A 23,366-nucleotide genomic window follows, 5' to 3' on the forward strand; every position below is an offset into this window, starting at 1 on the left:
ATAGATAGATAGATAGAAAGAAAGAAAGAACCACTGCTGGGCACATTGTTGTATGTTAGCCTCTCTTAAGTTGACGCTGATTCAGGCAACCTTGTGTACAGCAGAACACAGTGTTACCCATTCCCTTGTCATCGTTAGGATCACCAACATACTCAAGCCATCTGTGGTTCTTGTGCCAGTCCATCTCACCAAGGGGTTCCTGTGCCCTCATTGGACTGTTAACCGCAGAGCTGGAGGTTCAAATCCACCAGCCTCTCTGCGGGAGAAAGATGAGGCTATTTGTTGTTGTAAAAATCTTCAAAGCCCCGAAAACTCTATATAGGGTCAGAATCGACGTGATCAATGGTTAGTGGGTCCTCTCTAGAGATGCAGACTGCCATGTCTTTCTCCTACCAGTGGTTGGGGGGTTCGAACCACCGCCCTCATAGTTGGTACATGAGCCCCTCATTGATGCACGTCGGGGATTCTCTCTGTGAAATCACCCTCCAAAGAAGCCAACCCCATTGCCATCGAGTTGCTTCTGCTTCCTATTGGATGGAGAACTGCTCTTGAAGCGTTGTGAGACTGTAAATCTTTAGAGAAACAGCCAGCCTCCTCCTTCTTCCATGGAGAGGCTGCTGGGGGCTTGGAACCACCAACCTTGTGGTTAGCCCAATGCTTATCCCGCAGCACCACCAGGGCCCCTGTCTATGAGAATAGAGTCTATTCTGCCCCCATTTTGACAGAGGCAGCCGAGGCACACAGAGGTCTGGTAACTTGCTCCAGGTCCCACAGATATTTCGAGGAGAAGCCGATAGGAGAACCCCAATTCCCTGTGAACACCGAGCCTGTGGTTCGCTCGGTTTTTCTTTTCCTACTTTGGATGAAATGCATTGCTTTACATTTATTCAGCCAGTGCTTGGAGATGTTTTCTTCTTTCTGTTGCCTTCCATTAGGTACTTGGCTCATTAAATGCTAGCCTTTGTCTTTGTTTTTTTGCAGCTGAAATAAATTGCCTCATTTCTTACTGGTAATGAACTAAAAGCCCTCAGTCTGGCTGTTTGGCTTGTCTTTTTAACTCCTCGCGTCCCTCGAATTCCAAACCCTGGGAACCACGAGCCTCCTGTTGTGCCTGTTGTGCGTTTAAAGTGGGAGCACACTGTCTTTGTTCTCTTGCGTCTGACTTCTCTCCCTTGGCATCGTGCTTTTGAGCAAGGTTCGTTCAGGTCGCACTGTGCATCAGAGCTGCATTTCTCTGTCAGACTGAGAAACATCCCCTTGATGTCTGTGGCCTGCTTTATCCATTCCCCTGTGGGATAGACACTGCTGCTTTATCCTTCTGGGCTATATTAGAAATGATGCTGCAGGTGAGCCGCATACCCACTGCCAGCGAGTCCATTCTGACTCATTGAGATCCTATGTTGGGTTTCTGAGGCTGTGAATCTCTTGGGAGCAGCATAGCCTCATCTTCCTGCCCAAGAGCGGTGGGAGGGTTTGAACCACCGGCCTTGGGGTTAGCAGTCCAACGCTTCCCTAGCAGAGCCTCCAGGGCCCCTCGCCTGCATTGAGCGGTGGTGTATAAATCATTGAGTCCCTGCTTTCCCCTCTTTGAGGTGTATATGCTGAGGGTAGAATTGCTGGAGTCCGTGCAGTTCTAGGTTCAATCTTTGAGGACCCCCAAACTCTCTTCCACAGCAGCTGCGCCAGCATGGACCTGTGTTCTGCTTTTTCCACTTCCTCTCCAACACTTCTTCTCTGTGCTTCATTTACTAGTCATCCTGCTGGGGTGAGGTGGGATCTGGAGTAGGAGGAGGTGGCAGCTCATTGTGGTTTGGGATTCACGTTTCTTTAAGGAGCAAGAATGAGGAGCGTCTAGACCTTCATGTGCTTATTGGCCATTTGTACAGGGATGTGGGGCGGGCTCCCAAAACTTTGTGGAAAATGCAACTGAGAGATTATCTTTTTGAAGCCCCCTCGTCTATCTTCCGTGGAGAAACGCCTATTCAAATCCTTTGCCCGTTTCTCACTGGGGAGGGTTGTCTTTCTGCTTGCCATGGGGGTGAAACCCCCTGGGTTTAGTCGATGAGCTGGCTTTTGGGGGTTAACAAGGAACTGAGAGATCTTCAGGACAAGGAGAGGACGTCCCACTGATATGATGGTTTCCTAACCCCTCTCCGCAAAGCACAATCAAACCCACTGCCATCAAGTCCTTGCAGACTCATCGAGGCCTTGTATAGGCCTGATGAGCCCGTAAATCTTTATGGGAATAGGCAGCCTCATCTTTCTCTAGAGACACTCACTGGTGGATGTGAACCACCAACCTTGCGGCTAGCCACCCAGTGTTTATTCTCCAGCAGCATCAGGGCTCCTCGGGTGATTTCAAGAGGGGTCATGTTCCTCACCAGAATTATCTTTGACAACCTTCAAAACCAAAACCAACACCACCCCCCCCCCCCATTGAGTCTATTTCGACTCAGAGCGACCCTGCCGCACAGAGTTGAACTGCCCCTGTGGTTTCTGAGGCTGCCGAAATGATGAGGAGCAGAAAGCCTCCTCTTTCTCCCTCAGAGGGGTCGTGGGCTTGAACCATCAACCTTAGATAGCAGCCCAGCTAGTAACCCACTATGCTCCCAGGATGCCTTTGACTTTACTGCAGAGCTGAAAGGAAGTCCCAGCTGCCACATCCAGGAAGGCAAAGGAGGTGCCACCTGTTCACCCCTGGGTCCTGATCACCTCGCCCATTGCTGTGGCTGGATAAAATTTATAGGAAGATTGAAGGGAGGGAGAGAAGGGGGGAAGAAAAGGGCTAAAATGACACTATTTCTGTTCAGGAAATGGTATGGTGGCCCAGAATCTGGGGTCAGAACTATTCTTCGTCCTAGCCTCCCCTGTTTCTGAGAGACCTTGAGAAAGGCCCAATTTCTTTGCGCCTCCCTATGGCATCTGCAACAAATCGGCACGATAGCTAGCTCGTCGTTTTCATGTGGTTTTCAGAAAGAGGATTCCAGAATGGCTTTTGAATCGCGGTGCTGGCAAAGACTATGGAAAGTACCCTGGGCTGCCAAACGGACCAACCAATCTGTCGCGGAAGAGGTACAGGTAGAAAGGGTGGTAAGACTGTGTCTCATGTACTTTGACATTAGTCCAGGGCTGAAAGTCAGTCTCGGGCTGCCACGCCCTTCTCCCTGGAAAAGGACATCATGCTTGGCAAAGTCGAGGGGCAACGAAAAGATGGATTGACACAGTCGTTGCAACAATGGGCTCAGGCGTCAGAACACTTGTGAGGACGATGCAGGCTGGAGTATCATTTCACCCGTTAGTCTGTAGGGTTACACGGGTTCGAACCAACAGGACGTCACCCACCAACACACATGTCTTCTGTGTGCTTTCCGGCAGAGGACGAACAGAAATAGAACCGAAGAGCTAGTTGCCATGAGTCGAGATTGCATGCATGGTGACTGTGCACCAGAGGAATGCCGTGCTCCACATGATTCTCAGGGGCCGAGGTTTTAGTAGATCGCCCCTCACCCCTTTCTTCCCAGATACCTACGGGTGGCCTTCAACCTTTAAGCCTGTAAACTGTCCACCTTTCAGTTAGCAGCTGAGGGAGCTGGCTGTTTGCACCACTCCGGGCTCCATCTAGCAGGAAGAGATGCAAATGTTGCCTGCCAGGATGACCGCTGGTCTCGCGGGATTCGTTCGTTAGTGACGTTCCTCAGTGACATGCTGACATTTCTCGCCAGAAGCAACAGAGCAGCTGGCAGCTGACAACCCGAGACGAGGGCAGGTGACGCCGACCTGCGCTCCCTCGTGTCTCCTCCGACAGTCACCTGTATTCCTGGGTCCGTCAGCCTTCCTGAACATCGCATTTCATCAACACGTCAGGCATCCTCAGACTTCAAGGAAACTTAGCTCTGTAGTTCCGGGCCTCTGGATGCATGCTGAGAATTCCAGATGCCCGGTCTTGTCTTCACTCAGTTTATGTCACCCTGGGGACCCATCCGTTGATTCCATAACACACCGGAAAGGCCACGGTTGCTTTTCAGAGCCCAGGCAGGTCCTGGGGTTAGGTCATTGGGAAGAGGTGCATCTGGTTCTGATTCAGACTCACGTCAGGGCGGGAAAGGGCTCAGAGCTTTCGCAGGATGGAAGAGCTGCCTGTGTAGCCGGTGAAGGTGGGAAATCTGTTGCGAGTAGGGGTTCGATCCTTTCGAAGGGAGAGCAAATTTCTATCCCATGAAAGGGCACATCAGAGTTGTCCTAATCACACCCTGGCAACCCGGGGACTTAACTGTGTCTACTCACTGAAGCCTGGAGAGAGAGAGAGAGAGAGAGAGAGAGAGAGTTGGGTTGGGAGGCTCTTAAAGGTGTGGGATAACGGTGCAGGGAACACGATGTTGGGTTCAGCCCCGGTTTATTGGGAGGGGTGCACTAAGCACAGATTCTTCATTCTGTGGTGCAGCTCGAGCGGTTAGGAAAGGATCGAATCCTTTATTTGGGTGGGTCGCTGAAGCACGGATCGTGCATTGGCCTTCACTAAGTCAAGCTGAGCTGGCAGACCTGCCGGGGTATCTTGTAGAAGAAAGCATCCAAAGGCTTAGGGAAATGGGCCTGCTGGAATGAGTTTCTCAGGTTCCATCGCAGGCACCGTTCATGACAGCGGTGAGGAACCAGTTTGGGGCGGGAGGCCCAGTAGCCTTAAAGACTATTTTATGTAAGTCAATATTCACCTGTGGAAACTGCCTGCACTAATGGAGATGCCTAACTAGAGTGGGGCTGATTGGACTGGGGTGGCAGGGACCGAGTTACAGTCCCTCACCCACAATGACAAGGCGGGCAGGCTTACTGTGGTAGACAGCAGTGTCAAAGCAGTGATCAGAATAGTCCGACTCCTGTAGAGCTGACTATGTGGTCATAGTGTCCCTAGAGGTGAAATCCATTCTACTTGGTTTGTACTGGCGGTAAGGAGCCCTGGTGGCCCAGTGGTTAGAATGCATGGCTGCTAATGAACAGGTCAGTGGTTCAAAGCCAACAGATGCTACAATCCCAGATAAGGTTGCATTGCTTGAGATATTAATATGTCTTTTGGTATGCACCTGTTCACCACCATAACTTGAATGACCCCTAATGAACTAGGTATTGGCAGAGCCTCTGAACCAGAAAGTCATGTGTACACAGTAGCCCTCCATCATTAAATGGAACTGTTATGTACAAGATAGGGCTCACACAGGACCTGGGAGCATAGTAAGTTTTGTGATAAGTGCCCATGGCCCCCAATCCTGTCACATTAGCTTTTTTCTCCCAGTTGCACCTACGGCACTCAGCCATCCTTTCCTCCTGTGGCACTCAGCCATCTTTTCCTCCTAACTGCTCATTGCCCAAAGGGCTCATGGACAAAGTGGCCGCGGTGGCAGGCATGGAGGGTATGCATGGCTTCAGCAACATGGATTTATTCCCCCAGGCTGACTTGGTTGCTGAGTACCCACACTACCAGCAGCAGAGACGAGCATTGTATCCCTAATATGGCATCATTCTTAGGGATAACCAGCCAGCAACCTGGGTGGCACACTGATTACATTGGACCCCTTCCATCATGAAAGGGCAGTGTTTTGTTCTTGCTGAAATAGACACTTCGTGGATTTGCCTTCCCTGCACACCATTCTTCCACCCCAACTACCATTTGTGGACTTCAGCGAATGCTTTTATCAGCCTTCATGGTATCCCACACAGCATTGCTTGGGATCAAGGGCATTCACGTCACACAACTAAAGTGCAGCAATGGGCCCGTGCTCAGGAAATTCATTGAGTTTGCCGTGTTTTCCACCACCCTGAAGCCACTGGCTTCATAGGACGATGATATGCCCTTCTAATATAGGAATGGCAATGCTTTGGAGGGTGGGGCAGGGTTCTCTAGGAAACCGGTGCCCACGACATGGTGCCATAGCCAGCACTCGTGGCTCCAGGAATCAAATGGGCGTGGCACCACTGGAAATTTTGCTTTCTGTCCTCACAACTCTAGGCTCAGCAGATCTAGAGGCCTTAGTTCCAAAGTGAGGGATGTTCCCATCAGGACCCACAACACGATTTTTTTTTTTAAGCTGGAAATTAAGAGTGCTACCCAGCCATTTGGGGCTCCTCGTGTCTCTGGATTAACGGCCCTCAGGATTGAAAAACAGTGATCCCAAGTGTCATTGTGAGTGTTAAATGAACTCATTCATGTAGAGCAGAGGTTCTCACAATACGGACCTGCACCAGGAGCACCACCCGGGAGTTTGTTAGAAATGGGAATTCTTGGGCTCCACTGCAGGGTGATGGAATTGGAGACTCTTGGGCTGGACCCATGATCTGTTTTAATAAGCCCGCCAGGGGATTCGGATGAAGGGTAAAATTTAAGAACCACTGATGAGAGAGCACTTAGAACAAAACCTGGCACTCAGAAGAAATTCAGTAAGGCTCAATCAGTCCTGAGGGCCAATGGAAATTATATATGTGTGTGTGTGTGTGTGTGTGTATACATATACATACATATACATATGTATATGTATATATGTGTATGTATATGTATACACACACATATATATATACACCCATCATTCTGGTTGGCCTTGGGTAATGCCTGCTGGGTGGATAGGACAGAGGCCACTCGTTGAGAGGATTCCTGGTCCTGTGGAGCAGGTGGAGGCCAGTGGTCTCTCTGTGAAGTAGAGCGCCGATTCTGAACTCCCTGCACCACTTCCAGAGAATGAGTGATTAATCTCTGGTTGGAGACGATGGGTAGCAGAGTTGCCAAGGACAAATTGGAGCTTTCCAAGTTGCGCAGAAACATGGCATAGATGGATGTCCCGGAGAGCGTGGTACCTGAGGTGTTTCATGCACCTGTGTGGACAAGAAAGAAAGGCGGGGGGGGGGGGGGGGTTACCTCATGAGCAGCCAGAGACTTTCTGAAATGCTCGCTTCTCAAAAATGCGTCCACTCACCCCCGCCTCATCCCTGCTCTCTAAACTCTCATTGAAAGGGAGAATACATTCTAAGATCATACCAGGTAGCAATCTTATACATTTCTTTTATATAGAATTAGAACGTATGTATCTACAGATCAATATAATATGTAAATATGTGTAATGTTTTAAAATGACTATAAATAAAATGAAATAAACATGTAAATAGTCATATTATACAAGGGGGCTTCAGAAATTCATTGGAAAATCCCATTATCTTCGAATGCCATTGTTTTGCAAGTTTTTTGAAGTCATCTTGTATATATTTTCTACTATTTTCATGTCAATTCTGACCCATATCAACCCTATAGGGTAAAGGAGAACTGACTCCTAGGGTTTCCAAGGTTGCAAATCTTAATGGGAGCAGATTGGCACATCTTTCTCCCATAGGGTGCTGGGAAGTAATGGGTTTGAACCACCAACCTTTGGGTCCACAGTTGAGTGCTTTAACTACTGTGCCACCAGGTCCCCTTATCGCTTATCTGCTTCATGTATATTTTCAGATTTGTGACTTAATATCTACCAGTGCCACCCATTGCCATTGGGTCCATTCTGACTCATGGCGGCCCTACGTAGGGTTTCCAAGGCTGTAAATCTGTCCAAGAGCGGACAGCCTCATCTTTCTCCTGTGGGGTGGCTGATGGGGTTGAATGACCGACTTTGGGGCTTGCAGCCCCGTGCTCCCCTGGCATCACTGTAAGAGCTCCCAGTTTAACCAGTGGGCATCCTTGAGTGTTAAAATTTATAAGCACTCAATGACTCGCTGAAAGGTTGGTTCAGACCCACCCAGAGGCATCATGGGAGACCCACCTGGCCATCTGCCTCTTAAAGGTCACAGGCTGGAAATGGAGCGGTGCTATTGTGCACCCTTGGGGTCACCATGAATTAGAATCAGCTTGACGACTACTAACAATTGCAATAATTGAATGTACAAGTCCGTGTTATAATCATATTTTAATAAATCGATTAAAAAAGTAGATTTCCACGTCTAGGTCTTCCTGAGCATGCCGCTAAGTGCTTGGCACTCATTATTTTACTCGTGCCCACAACAAGCCTGGGGGTTGTTTACCATGCTCACCGACCCCTTTGGGATTTAAAACATGGGAGGCTTACTAAGGTCCAGTCAACATCGGAAGCCCTGCGACTGTCAGAAGGTGGAGGTAGAGCTCGAGCTCAGCTCAGATGGGTCTTCCCTAGCGGCTGTGACTGAAGTCTCTACAGCAGGTCAGGAAGGAGCAGGGAGACCACAGGCCCGGGCCGCCCATCTGCTCATCGTTTCTGCCAGCTTGACTGCGCAGGGGGCCATCGAAGCAGCCTGGCCACCTACTGTCGTTTCTGGTACTGTGTGGGGTCACGTGGGAGAGGCGGGAGAGGCTGGGCCCCCACCAAACTGCTTCTGTTTTAGGGGATGTGCATGGGTCTTGGGAGCCTCCTGAAAGGTCAGTGCCAGTAGGTTGCCAGGGTTAGCAAATAGGCATTTTATCTGGCTGTAAGCCTTCCAGGAATCACTGCGTGGGGAGGCTGAGAGCTTGAACCTGGCAGGATTAGGCGACAGATCCCATCAGGAATGCATTCAGGAGGGCAAATATGTTAAGCCTCGACAACAGCGACCCAAAGGAGCTCTGTTTTCTGGAGCCCACTGCACGATGAGAAAGTGGCTGTGGGGGTTTAATGCCAAGCCCTGAGCCCTGCTCCACAGGGCCTGTTCAAGGCCGTCTTACTGTCTGCTGCCCAAGTTCTTCCCTAGCCCCGCAGGCCCATAGCTGTGGAGAGACAATAGTGTCTGGGGTAGAGAGAAGAGAGAAAGAGAGAGAGAGAATACATGAATGTCTGTATGTTCACCTAACATCCCTGGGTGGTCAAAGCAGTCAGTGCCCTCGACTACTAATGGAAAGGTTAGAGGTTCGATCCTACTCAGAGGCTCCTGGGGAGACAAGCATGGTGATCAACTTCTGATTCATCAGCCCTTGAAAATCCTATCGACTTATTTCACTCAGCATGATGTCCTGCAGGTGCATGCGTGCTCGGAGGCGTTCTGTGGATTCTTCACGATTCCTTAACACTGGGTAGTATTCTACCACGTGTGTATGTGGCTGTGGTCGGTAGGTACCTTCATGTTGGTCCGGACTCAGCCACCTGTGTAGAAGGAAACACTGCCCACCCGGGTCCTGGCAGTTGTTCATAGGTCAGTTATCTATTCATCCGTTGATAGCCACTTGGGTTGCTTCCATCTTGTTGCCATTTTGAATGATTCTGCGATGAACATGGTTGTGCATGTATTTATCCAGGTCACTGGTCTTATGTCTCTAAGCTATCTACCTGGCAGTCGGGTCCCCGGATCATGGGGTCTCTCTGTTGCCAACCTATTAAGGAAGCCTCACGCCGTTGTCCGCAGTGGTGGCAGCATTTCACAGCCCACCTGCAGTGTCAGAGGGTTCCAATCTCTCCACACCCTCACCAGCATTTGTGGCTTTCGGTTTTTCTTAACTTGGCTTTGATTGCCGGGGGAAAATGATTATCTCATGGTTATTTTGATTTGCATCTCTTTAAGGCCAGGGATGGCAGGGAGCAACACACTTCTCCGCCCAAAGCATCGTGAGACGAGAAAGGAAGGTAGAGCCTCAAACAAAGCTCGGAAGGCCGGAAGGTGGCGGGGAAGCAGATTGAATGGAGACGGGTACCCAGAGAGGAGGCGGGGAGAGAGCTGACATGCTGCGGGGACCACAGCCGCGTCCTGAAGCAGAATGGGTATAAATGGCTGGGTGGAGAGCTGATATGCTCTGTAAAGCTTCACCCAAACCAAGACAAATGGGTTTAAAGAAAACCTTATGGTGCACAATTCTACTCTGACACGTGGGGTTGTCCTGCCTCAGAATCGATTGGACAGCAGCTGATTACACACACACACACACACACACACACACACACACACACACACACGAGGGCGAGGGCATATATTAAAAAGGGATAGGCTCAAGATGCTCTCATAGAAAATAAAGGAGTAAAACCTCGCCCTGGATCTACTCATCAAAGACCTCACTGAGCTGAGGCTGAGCGGGTGACCTTTACGCAGTGACAGGCAGGCAGGGAAGAAGCACGGTAGAGCCTGCAGGGAACGGCCAATACAAACACCCAGCGGGGGGGAACCCATGATGGCTTCAAGCCGTCGGAACAAGTCTCTTTGTCTCATCTCAGCGGGGCTTGCTGACACCCATTTACCCACCTCTGAGGTCAAAAGGCGGACCGTCTTGGATCATGCTAGCGCCTTCCTGCAGCTCTCAGCCTGAGGTCGTTTCTGGTTCACAACTTAGCCGGGATGGGGCAGGTTGCAACTGCCCCAAAGTTACTGCCCCAAGGAGCTTCCCTGAAAGAGCGAGGAGTGAGAATTGGGGTTCACTGTAACAGCTTCCTCTTCTTCCCTTAGAGAACCAGGAGCTGTGTTGTAGTCCCTCAGAGGGTCCCCAGGTCTTCACCGTAGCCAACCATCTCTGCCAGCCTCACTACCCTCCTCCTCCGCCTTACTTCTTGAGATCCACTCCCATGTAGACTACGTGCACCCAGATCTTCCCCTTCAGGCCCACCTTGGAGGTAGTCTAAATTCCTGGAGCAAGGCTTCTGTGTGGTTGCTGTTGTTATTGTGCCACAGAGCTGGTTCCGACCCACAGCCACCCTGTGCACAACAGAACAGCACCCTGCGCAGGCCTGCACCACCGTCCCAGTCGTGCCAAGGCCTGAGCGCATTCATTGTGTCAGTCCATCTCCTTGAGGGTCTTCCTCTTCTTCGCCGCCCCTCTACTTTACTAAGCATGATGGCCTCCTCCAGGGACTGGTCTCTCCTGCGACAACATTTCCAAAATACGTAAGACGAAGTCTCGCCACCCTTGCCTGGTATGAACATCCAGGGTGCTGTATGATCATGATCAGTGAAAAGCCCTCACCAACATCCTATGCCCACCAGTTATTTCACCTCCACCCACACGTGTGGTCATCTTCCTTTTGCAGCTGTGCCCTTTTCACATTCGAGAGCCGACGCCAGTCCCCCTTGTTCCTCTACCTGGCACATTCCCGTTCCTCTTTTATTTATTCTTCATTCCATTTCATGTTTGTTCATTGGGATTTGATCCAGATACCATCTCATTCCATATTTCAAATCACGTCCAGTAGAGTGGTCCAATTGCCACCACAGTCATTTCCCAACTATCCTTTTTCTGCATGGACTCCTTAACCTTGTCTGCCTTTTACACGCCCCCTCCCCACTGTACTCCCTCCCTCCTTATTCTACTTGCTGCCCCTATGGGTTCATCAGTCCTGGGCTTCATAGACCGAAAGAATGGAAAAGCATGTAACACCGCTTCAAGAGGGTGACCTCCGTTGACATCACACTTCTGTGATGCACTCTACTATGTCTTGTTCATCTTTTAAATGTCACCTCCTCTTGGAAGCCTTCCCTGCTCTCCCACCTGGAAACTTGGCCCATCATCTTTCTAATCTTCCCTAACCAGACTGCATCTTTGCACTCATTCTGCTTCTGTGTATTCTCTACTCCATATGGCAGGCACTATTCAGCTGCAATGATACGTTGGTCTTCCTTGGCTTGGAAAAGAAGGCTGGCCCTCCACTTCCAAAAGGCCCGTAATGAAACACAGTTATGCTCAGACACACACAGGGTCATGGAGTGTTGGAATCGACTTGACAGTGACTGGTTGTCCCATGCTAGATGGGTGTTCTTGGGGTCAGTTGGATTTGAGGCACCTCTGTGCGTCCATCCTGCAGCCCAGGGTCTGGTGTGGAGGTGGGTGCTCGGTAATGGCTCCAATGAAGCTGATGACGCTCACCTGTTCCAGGCAGATAGCATCTTTGTGATGATAAAGAAGTTCTCAATTACAGGAGGGAGGATATATTTATTAAGAGAGTGAAATTAATAAATAAGTATCATCAAAAATATGAGCTGCATGTTGACGTTGTTTCATTACGAATGTAAGTAAGTCATTAAGCCAGCAACTGGGTTTGGTTTTCCAACGCCAACGTAGATTCAAAGCAGAGACCCAGGGAAGCTACAAACTCCATCATAGCCTTCTATGGATCACGGAGTCAAAAGTCCTGCCTTCTTTCTTCCCCAAAACTCGGCTCTGTAGAGCTTTCCCATACAGTGCCCCTGCATTTTTTTTTTTTTACAAAATCATAGAAAACTATTAAACAAAAATATCAAATTGTGAATCATTATTCTGCAACATTCATCATCTAGGTGTATACATTTTAAAAATTTTTATTTTATTTTATTTTATTGGGGGCTTTTAAACAGCTCATCACAATCTGTACATATATCCATTTTATCAAACACATCTGTACCTAAAAATTCAAGTTTCATCAGTGTGGGGGACCAGCCTCCCTACAACCAAATGGATCCAACGGGCGGTTGTGTAATTGAGGGGTAAGTTAAAGAGACATCAGACAAGATCAAGCATGCAAGGGCTCACCTTGGCAATTGCTTCAGGAACCAGGTTCCAACAGAGAGAGAGAAAGCTTGATGCAGTCTCACGAGTTTATATAATCTTGGGCATGCAGTCCACAATAAGTGCATATGTAACAGGAAGGGGTTGTACAGGAAGAGGCATACGTGTAACATGAAAGGGACGAGATGGGGTTGTACACCCAATAGGAAGGGGAGGCACTAGAGGCATACCTGTGACAGGAAGGCACATATGTAACAAGATGGGTGGGCTCCGGAGTCAAGGTGGCAGCCTAACCTTGGTTGTCTCAGGTGGCTTGATCTTTTAAATGTCTGACCCACCAACTCAACCCATCACTCTGCAGCAGAAGGCGGTGGCTGCCTGCTTCTGCCCCGCTGAAAGCCGCAGGAATGCCGTGGGGGCAGCTCCACTGGACTGCCTTCCAGCCGATTCCAACTCATAGCGACCCTAAAAGCCAGAGCCGGCTGGCTCCAGGGGCGTTCAGAGGCTGTAGATTCCTCTTGGGAGCAGATTGTCTTGTCCTTTTCCACGAGCAGTCGGCGGATGCAAGTCGAGTCCACAGCAGAAGGGTTTTGCTCTCAAATAGAGTCTCCATTTGGGCCACAAATCAGGTGACGATCCTGCCTCCCGAGTATCGAGATTTTTCTGTTGATTTTGAAGAGATGCCATTCTCAAAGCCGCAGCTCCAAACGATGGGTACAAATTGTTGTTTGGCTGGAAATGGGAGCGTGACAAATGTCATCGTGCAGAAACTTGATCCAGAGGCGCTCAGTGGATGGCAGCCAGCCTATCCGTGCCCCACCATGACTGAGAGCCCGGGGAACAGGGCCGGGCCATCTGGTGGCTTGGATTGGCTGTGTGGCCAGGATGCCAGCCATGAGGTTGCTGTGGTCCAACTGAGACAATGGCAGAGTCTTGGCTGTGAATTTCCTGTAGCCATCCTGGTCTCCACTGGTGAGAGAGAGGTGCTGATGGGGGAACCAGACTTGGTGTGAACCCCCTCAGGCTGCTTAGAAGAGTCATCGTGCACAGTTGGCAGGCTGTACTTTACACAAAATTACCCCACCCATGGGGCATAGGGAGGTGGTTCACACTCCAGTTGCCACGTTGTAAGCCCTGACTCAGAGCTGTGCCTGCCAGGAGGAGCAGGAGAAGGTAGGAAGAGGAGGAAAGAGAATGAGCATGCGGAGGAAACAGAGGGAAGAGGAGGAAGGAATCACAGCCCAGAGGGATGAATGGCTGGATTGTGGTGTGAGTGAGTTGGGGCAAAGCAGGAGTTCACAGCTTGGGTCCCCGGGACACTTCCCCAAAGAGGTGGCTTTGGAGGGATACGGGGACCAATCCAGCTTTCCTGAGCACCTGCTTTGTGTCCGGCCCTGAATGAAGTGCGTCAGATATGCTGCCTCCGCTGACACCCACAGGGTCGACAGTTATCAGCCCTGATGTAGGGAAGAGGACCGTGAGGCTCAAGGAGGTCAAGTGGTTTGGCCCAAACCAACCAGGCGGTGGTGACCGCTCTAGGACTGCACCAGTCCAGCCTCCGGGAGCTCTGTCTAGCGCTGAAACCTCTGGTCTTGTTGGCTCTTTGCTCAGGCAGCCCGCAGCAGCTCCAAGAACTGGAGCTTAGGGACAAGGAGGCTTTGGGTTTGGATCCTGGAACTTCTGATCACTGGCACTTACCCTTTCCAGCCTCAGTTGCTAATTACAAACAGCATTGTTGGGTGACTTGATCTTTCTAAGCCTCTGATCCTTGTCTCCTGACGGTAATGTGATGTTGAGAGGGTAGAATGGGATGTATGGAGAGTGTCCAGCACAGGGCTTGACAAACGTGTCCACCAAGAGTTGGTTTCCCTCCCTCCCTCCCTCCCTCCCTTCCTTTTCCCCAGACCCATTCCTGCCCCAGAGCACAGGGCAGTGGTTAAGACGGTAGATGCTAAAGGCATACTGTGTGGGTTCACGCCTTCTCTCTGCTGCTGACGGGGCATGCATGGCAGGTGAGTGAGCAGTTCCCGAACTGCCCTGTGCCAGTGCCTTCACCAAGGCAAGGCACCCCAAACCCTCCCTACTTCCTGGAGGTCATGGTGAAGGTGAGACGAGGTGGCGTGCCAGAGGCTACACTCTTTGCCCCGCCGCCCCACTTGCTTTCTCAGCCCCGAGACGAGGAGCCGTCTGAACAGGCGAGGAGGACGGGTGTCACTCTGCCAGTCCTTTGGTGGGGCAGCGCTGTCACTGGGCGCACGGTGGCTGGCGCTGGAAGGAGGAGGCTGGGGCCTTTCCTGGTGTTAGGGCTTTCTGACCTTGCTGATGGGGACGGGGGCTTATTTTCTCTTCCTCTATCTCTGGTTCACCTGGGACTGTGTTCATCGTGCCCTGAGCTACAGGATCCCACATCCTAAACCCCCAGACTGTGAGGTCAACCTCAACTGGGAAAAGAGAAAGTGGGTTGTTAGTGTATGACCGAACTAGAAGAAAACATCCTAAGGCTGAGGCTCTCAGCCCCAGCTGTGCTTCAGCATTACCCCAGGAGCATCTATGATGCACGCTAATCATCAGGCTCCACCTGGCTTTCATTAAAGAGCCAAGAGACGTATATTCAGAGCATTCTGGTGGCCGTACAGTGGAAATCGACTGGGATGGTGGAAATCACATGATAACACATGAAGGATGTTCTACATCAGTGGTTCTCCACTTGAGCTGCATCAGAATCCCTGGGACGGCTTGTTAAAAACACATATTGCTGGGCCCCGTCTCTAGAGTGTCTGATTCTAGGGGTCCGAGTGGGGCTTGAGACGGAGTTTCTGACAAGCCGCGTGGTGACACTGATGGGCATTGAGAACCATGGGTCTGTAGGTCAAATGAAAGAGAATAGATGACATAGAAAGGATGTGTCTGTTGTTTTTTGGGGTTAGCAAAAAAAAAAAGACTGTACTTCTATCTTGGGCAATGGAACAGTGCCTTTCCTATGCTAACTATTTTTTCTTCTCCTTCCTTCCCTCTTACTCCTCAGTCACGGGCCTCTACGCGTTTTTAAAAAATCATTTTATTGGGGGCTTTTACAGGTTTTTAAAAATAGATATTTTATTGGGGGCTCCAACAGCCATCCATCTATCATGTCAAGCACATTTGGACATACGTTGCCATCATCATTTGCCTCTCAGCTTCTTGTAGCTGAAATTCCTGGCACACGTATGTTACAGGGAGTGCCATGTGCCCTCCCAGGTCAACAGCTCTGCAGAGCCAAACAAGATAAGGCAGAAGGACACCGGAATGGTTCTTATAACCTCGCACATGAGGATAGGCTGTTTCTTGCTGTCCACATTGGAGGGTTCCCTCGGGAGGTGAGTGGTCTGTTCTTGCACCCAGTGGATTGACGTGGTAGTTGCAGTCACTGGCTCAGACATAAGCAGCAGTTTTGAGCATGATAAAGGAGGAGGCGTTTCCTAGTGCCATCCTAAGGTCACCACGAGTCCCAGCTGAGCCAATGGCACCTAATAATACCAGCAGTTCTTGCACCCAGTGAGTCAGATAAACTGTTGTCTGGCCTCCAAAACCATGTTTCTGATCCTGTGTCTAAACCCCAGCCTGGGAGTTTATCTTATCACAAGACAAATGTAAGTACAGTTCAGGCAGCCCAAGGATGAGATTTGGTGATAATATTCCATTTTCGTTTCTCCTCTGAGTGCCTCCCTGCATTGATGAAGGTCAACAACGAAACTGCCACTTTGTTGGAAGTAAAACATCTTCTTAGCTCAGGCATTTCCTTCAGGCGTCCGTGGTCCATCCGTGAACTCGTCCTCACTCTTTTCCATTCTTTGACCACATGAATGGTCTGTGGTTTCTATGAGCTGCTTAAAAGAGGATAAAGATATGGCGGCTGATTTTTGTATGAGCCCCTAATAAAATGATTATTTAATAATAATTTAAAAATATGGCGGCTGAAAGACGATCTTAGACATGGTCAAAGTAGCAGTGGAAAGTTCCACATTTTCAACAAACCTTCATGAAGGTGGTAAGTAAATTTGCGTTCTCTTTGGGAGGTTTCTTCCACTAGGCTGGCTTTGTTGTTTGATGGCTGCTGTTTGGTCCCTGACTCCTAGGGAATGAAACGTTGCCTGGTCTTGCACCATCCCCACCATGGTCTGTGCATCAGACCATGGTGAACCATGGGTTTTTCATCAGCTGGTTTTGGCCTTTCTTCCTAGCAGTCTTTGTCTGGAAGACCCATTGAAACCTACGCAGCCCCATCGCATCATGCAAGCCTCCGCTGACAGATGACTGATGGCTGTGTGGTGACTGTAGTTGAAGTGCATGAGCTGGGAATCAAACCCAGCTGTGAATTCTCTCCTTGTGCCACCACTGCCCTCTAGACCTTCTCCAGACCACTAACGAACCCATCAGCATGACCAGCAAACCCTAGACCTGGAGAGACCATAGAGACCATCAAGTCCAAGTACACATTTTCATGACATGTCAGAAGAGGCCAGTCCCTGGAGAAGGAAGGACAGGCTTGGTAAAGTCGAGGGATAGCAAAAGAGGGCAAGGCCCTCAGTGAGATGGATTTCCACAATGGCTGCCATGAAGGACTCAAACATAAGAACAATTGTGAGGGTAGCGAGTATCGGGCAGCGTTTCATTTTGTTGTGCATGGGGTCACAGCTGACTTGTAGGCACCTAACAACAACCACAACAACAGAACCTGGGAGGCATTCGCGTGCCCTCAGTCACACAACAAACTTGAGAACAAGTAACTTGGCCACAAGAGAATCCTTTGCTTGTCTAGTCTTTCCCAACACGCATCCACACACCCGAGTTAGTGCCTGCCCCTCATTTTCTGCCTGTTAGCCAAAGTGCAGTGCACCAATAGGGTCTTATCCTACTGACTCGGCGGCTGGAATTGGTGTTCTCACCCTCACAGCTCTGGTATATAACTGTACTTTGACTAGTACGCATCTTGTATTCATAACACATTTCCATTAGAATCAACAACTCATCGCCATTGAGTTGACTTTGACTCATAGCAACATTATAGGACAGAGTAGAATTGCCCATAGGGTTTCTGAGACTCGAAATCTTTACCGAAGTGGACTGTCACATCTTGCTCTCAAAGATGGGTTCGAACCATCAACCTTGTGATTAGTGCCCAAGCTCTTTGAACACTGCCACAAAGGCCCCATCCAAGATGAGAAGGACAATATAAAATCTATCCACTTTTGTAATTCCCCATCTCTCATAGGATGATTGAATGAATAACAGAGAGACTGAGATTTAAACCATGAAGGAGGGTTGGCCAGAAGACGAGACCAGGAAGATGGTTCCAGACAGTGAGAATTGCATGCACTAAGGCCTGGGGGCAGGAGGGAGTGTGACATTTCGGAGGAAATGTGCATTGTTTTCACCTGGCCAAACCTGGAGTTCTGGACTGTGGTGCAAAATGAGTCCAGGGAGACCGGCAGTGTCTACGTTGCAGACGCTCTTTCAAGCCCTGGTAGACTTGTCTTTTAGTTGAGTGTCTGATGCCGAATTCTGAATCTCAGCCAACTGGCCGGAGCACGTAGTCTAATTTCCCACTTAGTCGGTGTATTCGTTTCCTAGGCTGCCCTAACAAATTAGTACCAATGTACTGATACATATTAACCCGTTTGTATAAGCACATCTGTTCCTCACTTAGTGACTGTAAGAAGTACACCTTACTTAGTGACTGTCTCATCTGACGTCTCACATTTACAATTGTGAAAAAATATACTACATGACGATTTTGCACATGAACGATGCTGTGTCTGGTAAAAAGAAGCGCTGGGATCCAAGGCGAGAGTCACACTCACTGGCTGTGATGGTTAAGGTTATGTGTCAGCTCCACTGGGCTATGAGGCTGAATGATTTGGGAGTTATGTAATGATGAGACGGGGCAGTTATGTACTGATCTAATCATCCTCCATTTTGTGATCGGATACGGTTACCGTCCATTTTCCCAGAACACTAGTTTTCATGTAATGACCCTGTCTTTGGACTCCAATCTTGTTAAAATGTATTGAGTGGACACATAAAAACCACGTATACTTACCCCAGTGGTAGTTAGGGACCTCATGGAGTCCTTTAACACGGTGTCTCGCACATGGTGGGGCATATGATTGTTATCGTTCACAATCCAGAGGAGGCATGCGGGCTCCATTCAGAATTGTTACATTCTAGAGAGGGAAAAGGGAATTGATTAAAACTATGCGCATGCAGATTTCCATTTAGTGTTGTTGTTGGAAGAATGGATTGTCGTGTTCATTTTATGTCCTGTTACGTTCTGGGTGTGAAGGTAAATTGCAAAATCCTTTTTATTGAAAATTCATTCAGCCTTCCACAAATGTTTATTGAGTATAAGCTATTTGCTGGGCCCCTGGGAGAAGGGAGGATAAATTAGATGCTGATGCTGCACTCACCTTGGGATCTGCCAAAGGGAGAGGACAGACTTTCTCTAAATGGGAAGGAAAGCACTTTTCTGTTTAAATACAGAATGCTGAGTATTTACTTATTTAACAAAAATTCATGGAGGATCTTGCACGGGCCTCTTAGTTCCTAAGTGACTTGATAGCAAGTTTAAAGACAGGGAAGTTATCTGGGTGCTAGAAATGTCCTGTATCTTGCTGTGTTTAGTGTTTACCCACAGGGTATTCCATGGTCAAAGCTCATCCACCTGAGGAGATCTGTGCACCTGATTATTTTTAACTTAGACCTCAGGAAGAGCCATGCCATTCAGTAAAAGAAAACAGATCAGCAGGGAGTCTGCAATTGGATGTATCCTGAGGAGAAAATGTAACTTGGAATTCACGTTTTCTCCCTGTAATCCATCACTTCTATAATCTCATGTTACCACCACATGTCATCTTCAGAAGGATGAGGTCTGGCTTGGTTGGGAAATGGTATCTAGTGGTTATTCTAAATTCTAAAAGGTCTGGAAAGCTTCAAGATGACAGGGGGTTTTGCTCTGACATACCAAACTCTGACCATTCCTGCTGTACCCTTTCAGTATGTTTTACTAAAGCATGCATGGGGCAGGTTGGGTTGCATTGCCTTCTGCATCAGTTGAGTTTGAGTTCTTGGGAAAGCCAGGTGGAGAACAGATGCCAAAGGGGTAGATGACACCCAAGTTAGGGGCTGAGGACTAAAGGTAGAGGGTGGTGTCCGCTTTGTTCCACCAGCATCCGTAGCAGAGTGCATGATGGGCGTTTGAACGAGAGTTGAGTGGACAAAAGGCATGTTCGCCTGAGAACAGAGGGCTCTAAGGATATTGGAATTCATTGTGATCTTCCATCAGGCTCACTTGAGCCCTGTCCACATGAAGTGACATCATGGTATACCGAGCCCTGGGAGTTTTCGAGAAATGCTAGAGTTGGTGTGTGATATTTACACTTGCTAGGAAAGGCCAGTCCCCCACGTGGTCCCTCCAGTCCAGGGATACTAAAATTAAACAAATAGCAAAGCTATTCTTAGAACAGAAAACGATAGCCTGTCTGCAGTCTTAGGTTCACATCCAAATTCTGAAATGTTGACCTCCAAGCAAATGTGTCAGGAACACACCTATTTTAGGCCTCGAGTTAAAAGTGTGTTTAACTCGGGGTGTCAAAATAAGTAGACAGCGTGGCATATCAGAGAACGGCATGCTAACAGCCATTAGACCCTCCTTTGTGCTCCAGATTAGCCTCTGAAAAACTGGGTGACCTTAACCTTTCTGAGTCTCCTTCCCTCATCGACAACGACGAGGGGGTGGGGTATAAGTGGGTGATCTCCCGACTCCTGACATTTTATGATTCTCCCCGAAAGGCCTTTAATTGCAGCTGGTGGGGAGGTAACATTTCCATAAATTGACCTGCCAGCCTGATTCAGTCCACCAACACGAAGACATGTAAATAAGGCAATAGGCAGATGGTCATACTGCAGCTCACTTGGGCAGAATAATTTCCCTCCTTGAAATGGCAGGTGGAGGTGCTGGAAAGAGAGGTGCTGGCTGTTAGAATTCATGTTCCTTACCAGCAAATTGAGTTTTCACTGAAAGGGGTCTAGAGGTACAGGAAGCACAGTCTCTCGTCCAGCGACTCAGATTTTGGGGAAAGGATATGGAAAAATCACCCATTCGGGATTTCTCCTGGACCATGACTACATGTAAAATGCATGTAGTGACCGTTTCTTTAGGTGCTCTGGATAGAATAAGCCAGTCTGGGGGAAAGAACATTGAGAATGAAATGCGTCCTATTACGTGCTATGGCGGGGCACATGTTGGACCTGTGGGACATAGGACCGTGTGTAGCGTGCGGCTCTCTGCTCGCTGTAAAGAGGCCCAGCCTTGGAAACCTTCTCAAGGTGCTGTGAATTGGAACGGACTCAATGACAGTGGGTGGGTTTGTGTGTTTGGGGGTTGGGGTAGCAGATGTTATCAAGTGTGCCCAGTGTCCTCAGCACAGCATGCCACATGGAAGGCCTGGCTCTGGCCAGAAGGACACACTGGATTCGTAAGGACAAGCCGGAAGTAACTTTTGTAGAAGCAACCCTCCACCAATGTCCGCTTCCTTGCCTCCTGGTGGGCTAATTCTTAGCTGGCTTCTGCGCGTACTAACAGTTTACGGAGAGGTTGTGCTCCAGTCGCTCCTGGTGGAAATAGGCTTGCTAGCCCACTTTCCTTCTCTGTCTTCCTTGCCCACGCTGATGTTCCCTGAGGTCACCTTCCAGGAAGAGTCTGCCGGCCACTCACATCCTTGTCTCAGGGTTTGCTATGAGAGGATCCAAACTCAGCTATTCCCTCAGATCCCGTGACAATAGGTACCATTGTTGTTGATGAATAGATGGGGAGGGAGCCTGAGGCTCCGTGTGGTTCAGGAATAACTGTTAAGTCTTGGAGCTTGGAATGTACCGGGTTCTAATGCCCTACAGTCCAATAGACTTTCCTCTACCTCACTGATTCTCAACCAGGGGTAATTTTGTCCCCTGGGGACACTTAGCAATGTCTGGGGACATCTTCGGCTGCCACAGCAGGAGGAGGCTGCTGGAATACAATGACTGGCTACCAGGGATGCTGCTAAAACTTCTCCAAAGGGCAAGACCACCTTCCACCTCTAAGACTGATCCATCCTAAAAATGATGATCGTGCCGCGGTTGAGAGATTCCGCTCTATACCCAGCAAGCCAGCGGGTTGGATGGTGGCTTTTGTGTGTAACTTGTCTATTGTATTTCGCTTCCAGGGCCAAGCTGTGGCTCAGTTGTGTTCCACCATCCCCAATGTGACCGTCTTTGGAACAGCTTCTACTTTCAAGCACGAAGCCATCAAAGACTCCGTGACCCACCTGTTTGACAGAAATGCAGACTATGTGCAGGAAGTAAAAAGGTAAAAGAACCCCACACAGTCTCTGGCTCTTCGCTGTCTGCATTTGGAGAAGGGCTTTTAATCACGAAGTTAATATTTGTGTTATTCTGGGTTGATTGGAGAAACAAAATCATAGGCACTCATATGTGTATAAGAAAGAGCTTTGTATCAAAGAGTATTGTATATTAAGAAACCATTCCAGCCCAGTCTAGTTCAAGTCCAAAAGTCCAAGATTAGCCCGTAGGTCCAATACCAGTCTATAAATTCCTCTTCAGACTCACGCAACACATACAATGATGCCGGATGCAGAAAGATCACAGGCCAGTGGGTGGAAAGTCTTCGTGGATCCAGTGGCGGTGGAAGCCTCTCAGCACTGGCATAGGTCTCCACATGGCTCCTCCAGCTCCAGGGCTCTGGTTCCACCAGCGTAGCTCCATGTGTCTTGTCAGCAGGAAGATGAAGCAGAGAGTGTCTCCCACCTCCAGGGAGGAATATTTGAGTTCACAAAATCCTCAGAAGAAGGCCATGCCCACACAGAAGCCTCATTGGCTATGGGATGATTGACAGGCTAGACTCCACCCCTTCACAAGTTGACAGGAGATTATGTAACTGCCGCATTACTAAGCACATATTTGAGCCTTAGGATTACTAAGCTCTGTCCTGATTTGTTAGCTGCTGAAGAGTTGGCGCTGACTCCTAGTGGGTGACCCCATGTGCAATGGAGGACAGGGCTACTCAGCCCTGGACCACCTTCATGATCCTGGAATGGACAGTTATCCCAACATTTCCAGTTCAGCCCCAAAGAGAGCTTTACAGCCAGGGATTTAAAAGTCCAATCCTTATGCCTTTGACCTCCAGAGAATGAAGGTTGGGTTCGAAGAGTTCTGGGTATGCATTTCCCCAGCCCCCACTTCCCCACCCACTGCCTCCCCAGTGCTTCGTGCCCCCAAGTAGTTCCTTCTGCTTTTCATTTGAGTGTTTCCAACTATGGCCTGAACCATGAGTGGCATGAGTGTTGCTGGGCAGTGCCACCGTCCATTCAGTCATCGTTCCTTCCACCATCTCAAGTGACGTGATCGTTTTGCAAGCACGCTTTCATTGACACATACTTCGAAACTGAAAGGGCCAAACCCAGTGCTGTCCAGATGAGTCCAGCTCATAGCAACCCTAGAGGACAGAGAACTGCCCACAGCTCGTCCAAGGCTGCCATGTTCAGCGAAGCAGCCTGCCCAACCTCCTCCCGAGCCACGGCTGGCTGGTGGGTAGAAAGCACAGACCTTTTCGTTTGCCACTGAGTGCTTAACCACTGTGCCACCCAGCCTCCTCCTACACATGTCCACCCACCCTGCACAGATGCATGGAGGGTCCGTGGTAGACCAGTTACTGTACTTGGGGTGGCATAGAGTGGAGGGGTTGAACAAAGTCACTGCCCTCGGGTATCTTGGAGTCTATTGGAGGGAGGGCCTTGGGGCGGGGGACCATGAACAGTTGATGTAGGCTTCAGAACCACGCTCTGATAGAGAAGCAGAAGGTTTGAGTGAGCGTGTGCGTGCGGGATCATCAGGCAGGTCATCC

General features: G+C 49.3%; 1 protein-coding gene across 1 annotated transcript in view; it reads left to right on the plus strand.

The window, feature by feature from the left end:
• The window catches only part of VAT1L (vesicle amine transport 1 like), a 154,640-nt gene that overhangs the window by 46,598 nt on the left and 84,676 nt on the right, over positions 1-23,366 (plus strand). The window contains exon 4 of the mRNA XM_004704534.2: positions 21,670-21,812. Within this exon, the coding sequence (XP_004704591.1) occupies positions 21,670-21,812 (143 nt within the window). The remainder of the gene's footprint in view (positions 1-21,669; positions 21,813-23,366) is intronic.

This window comes from Echinops telfairi, unplaced genomic scaffold, assembly GCF_000313985.2.
Source record: "Echinops telfairi isolate 266 unplaced genomic scaffold, ASM31398v2 ScPeMD7_2291;HRSCAF=2852, whole genome shotgun sequence".
Lineage (NCBI taxonomy): Eukaryota > Metazoa > Chordata > Mammalia > Afrosoricida > Tenrecidae > Echinops > Echinops telfairi.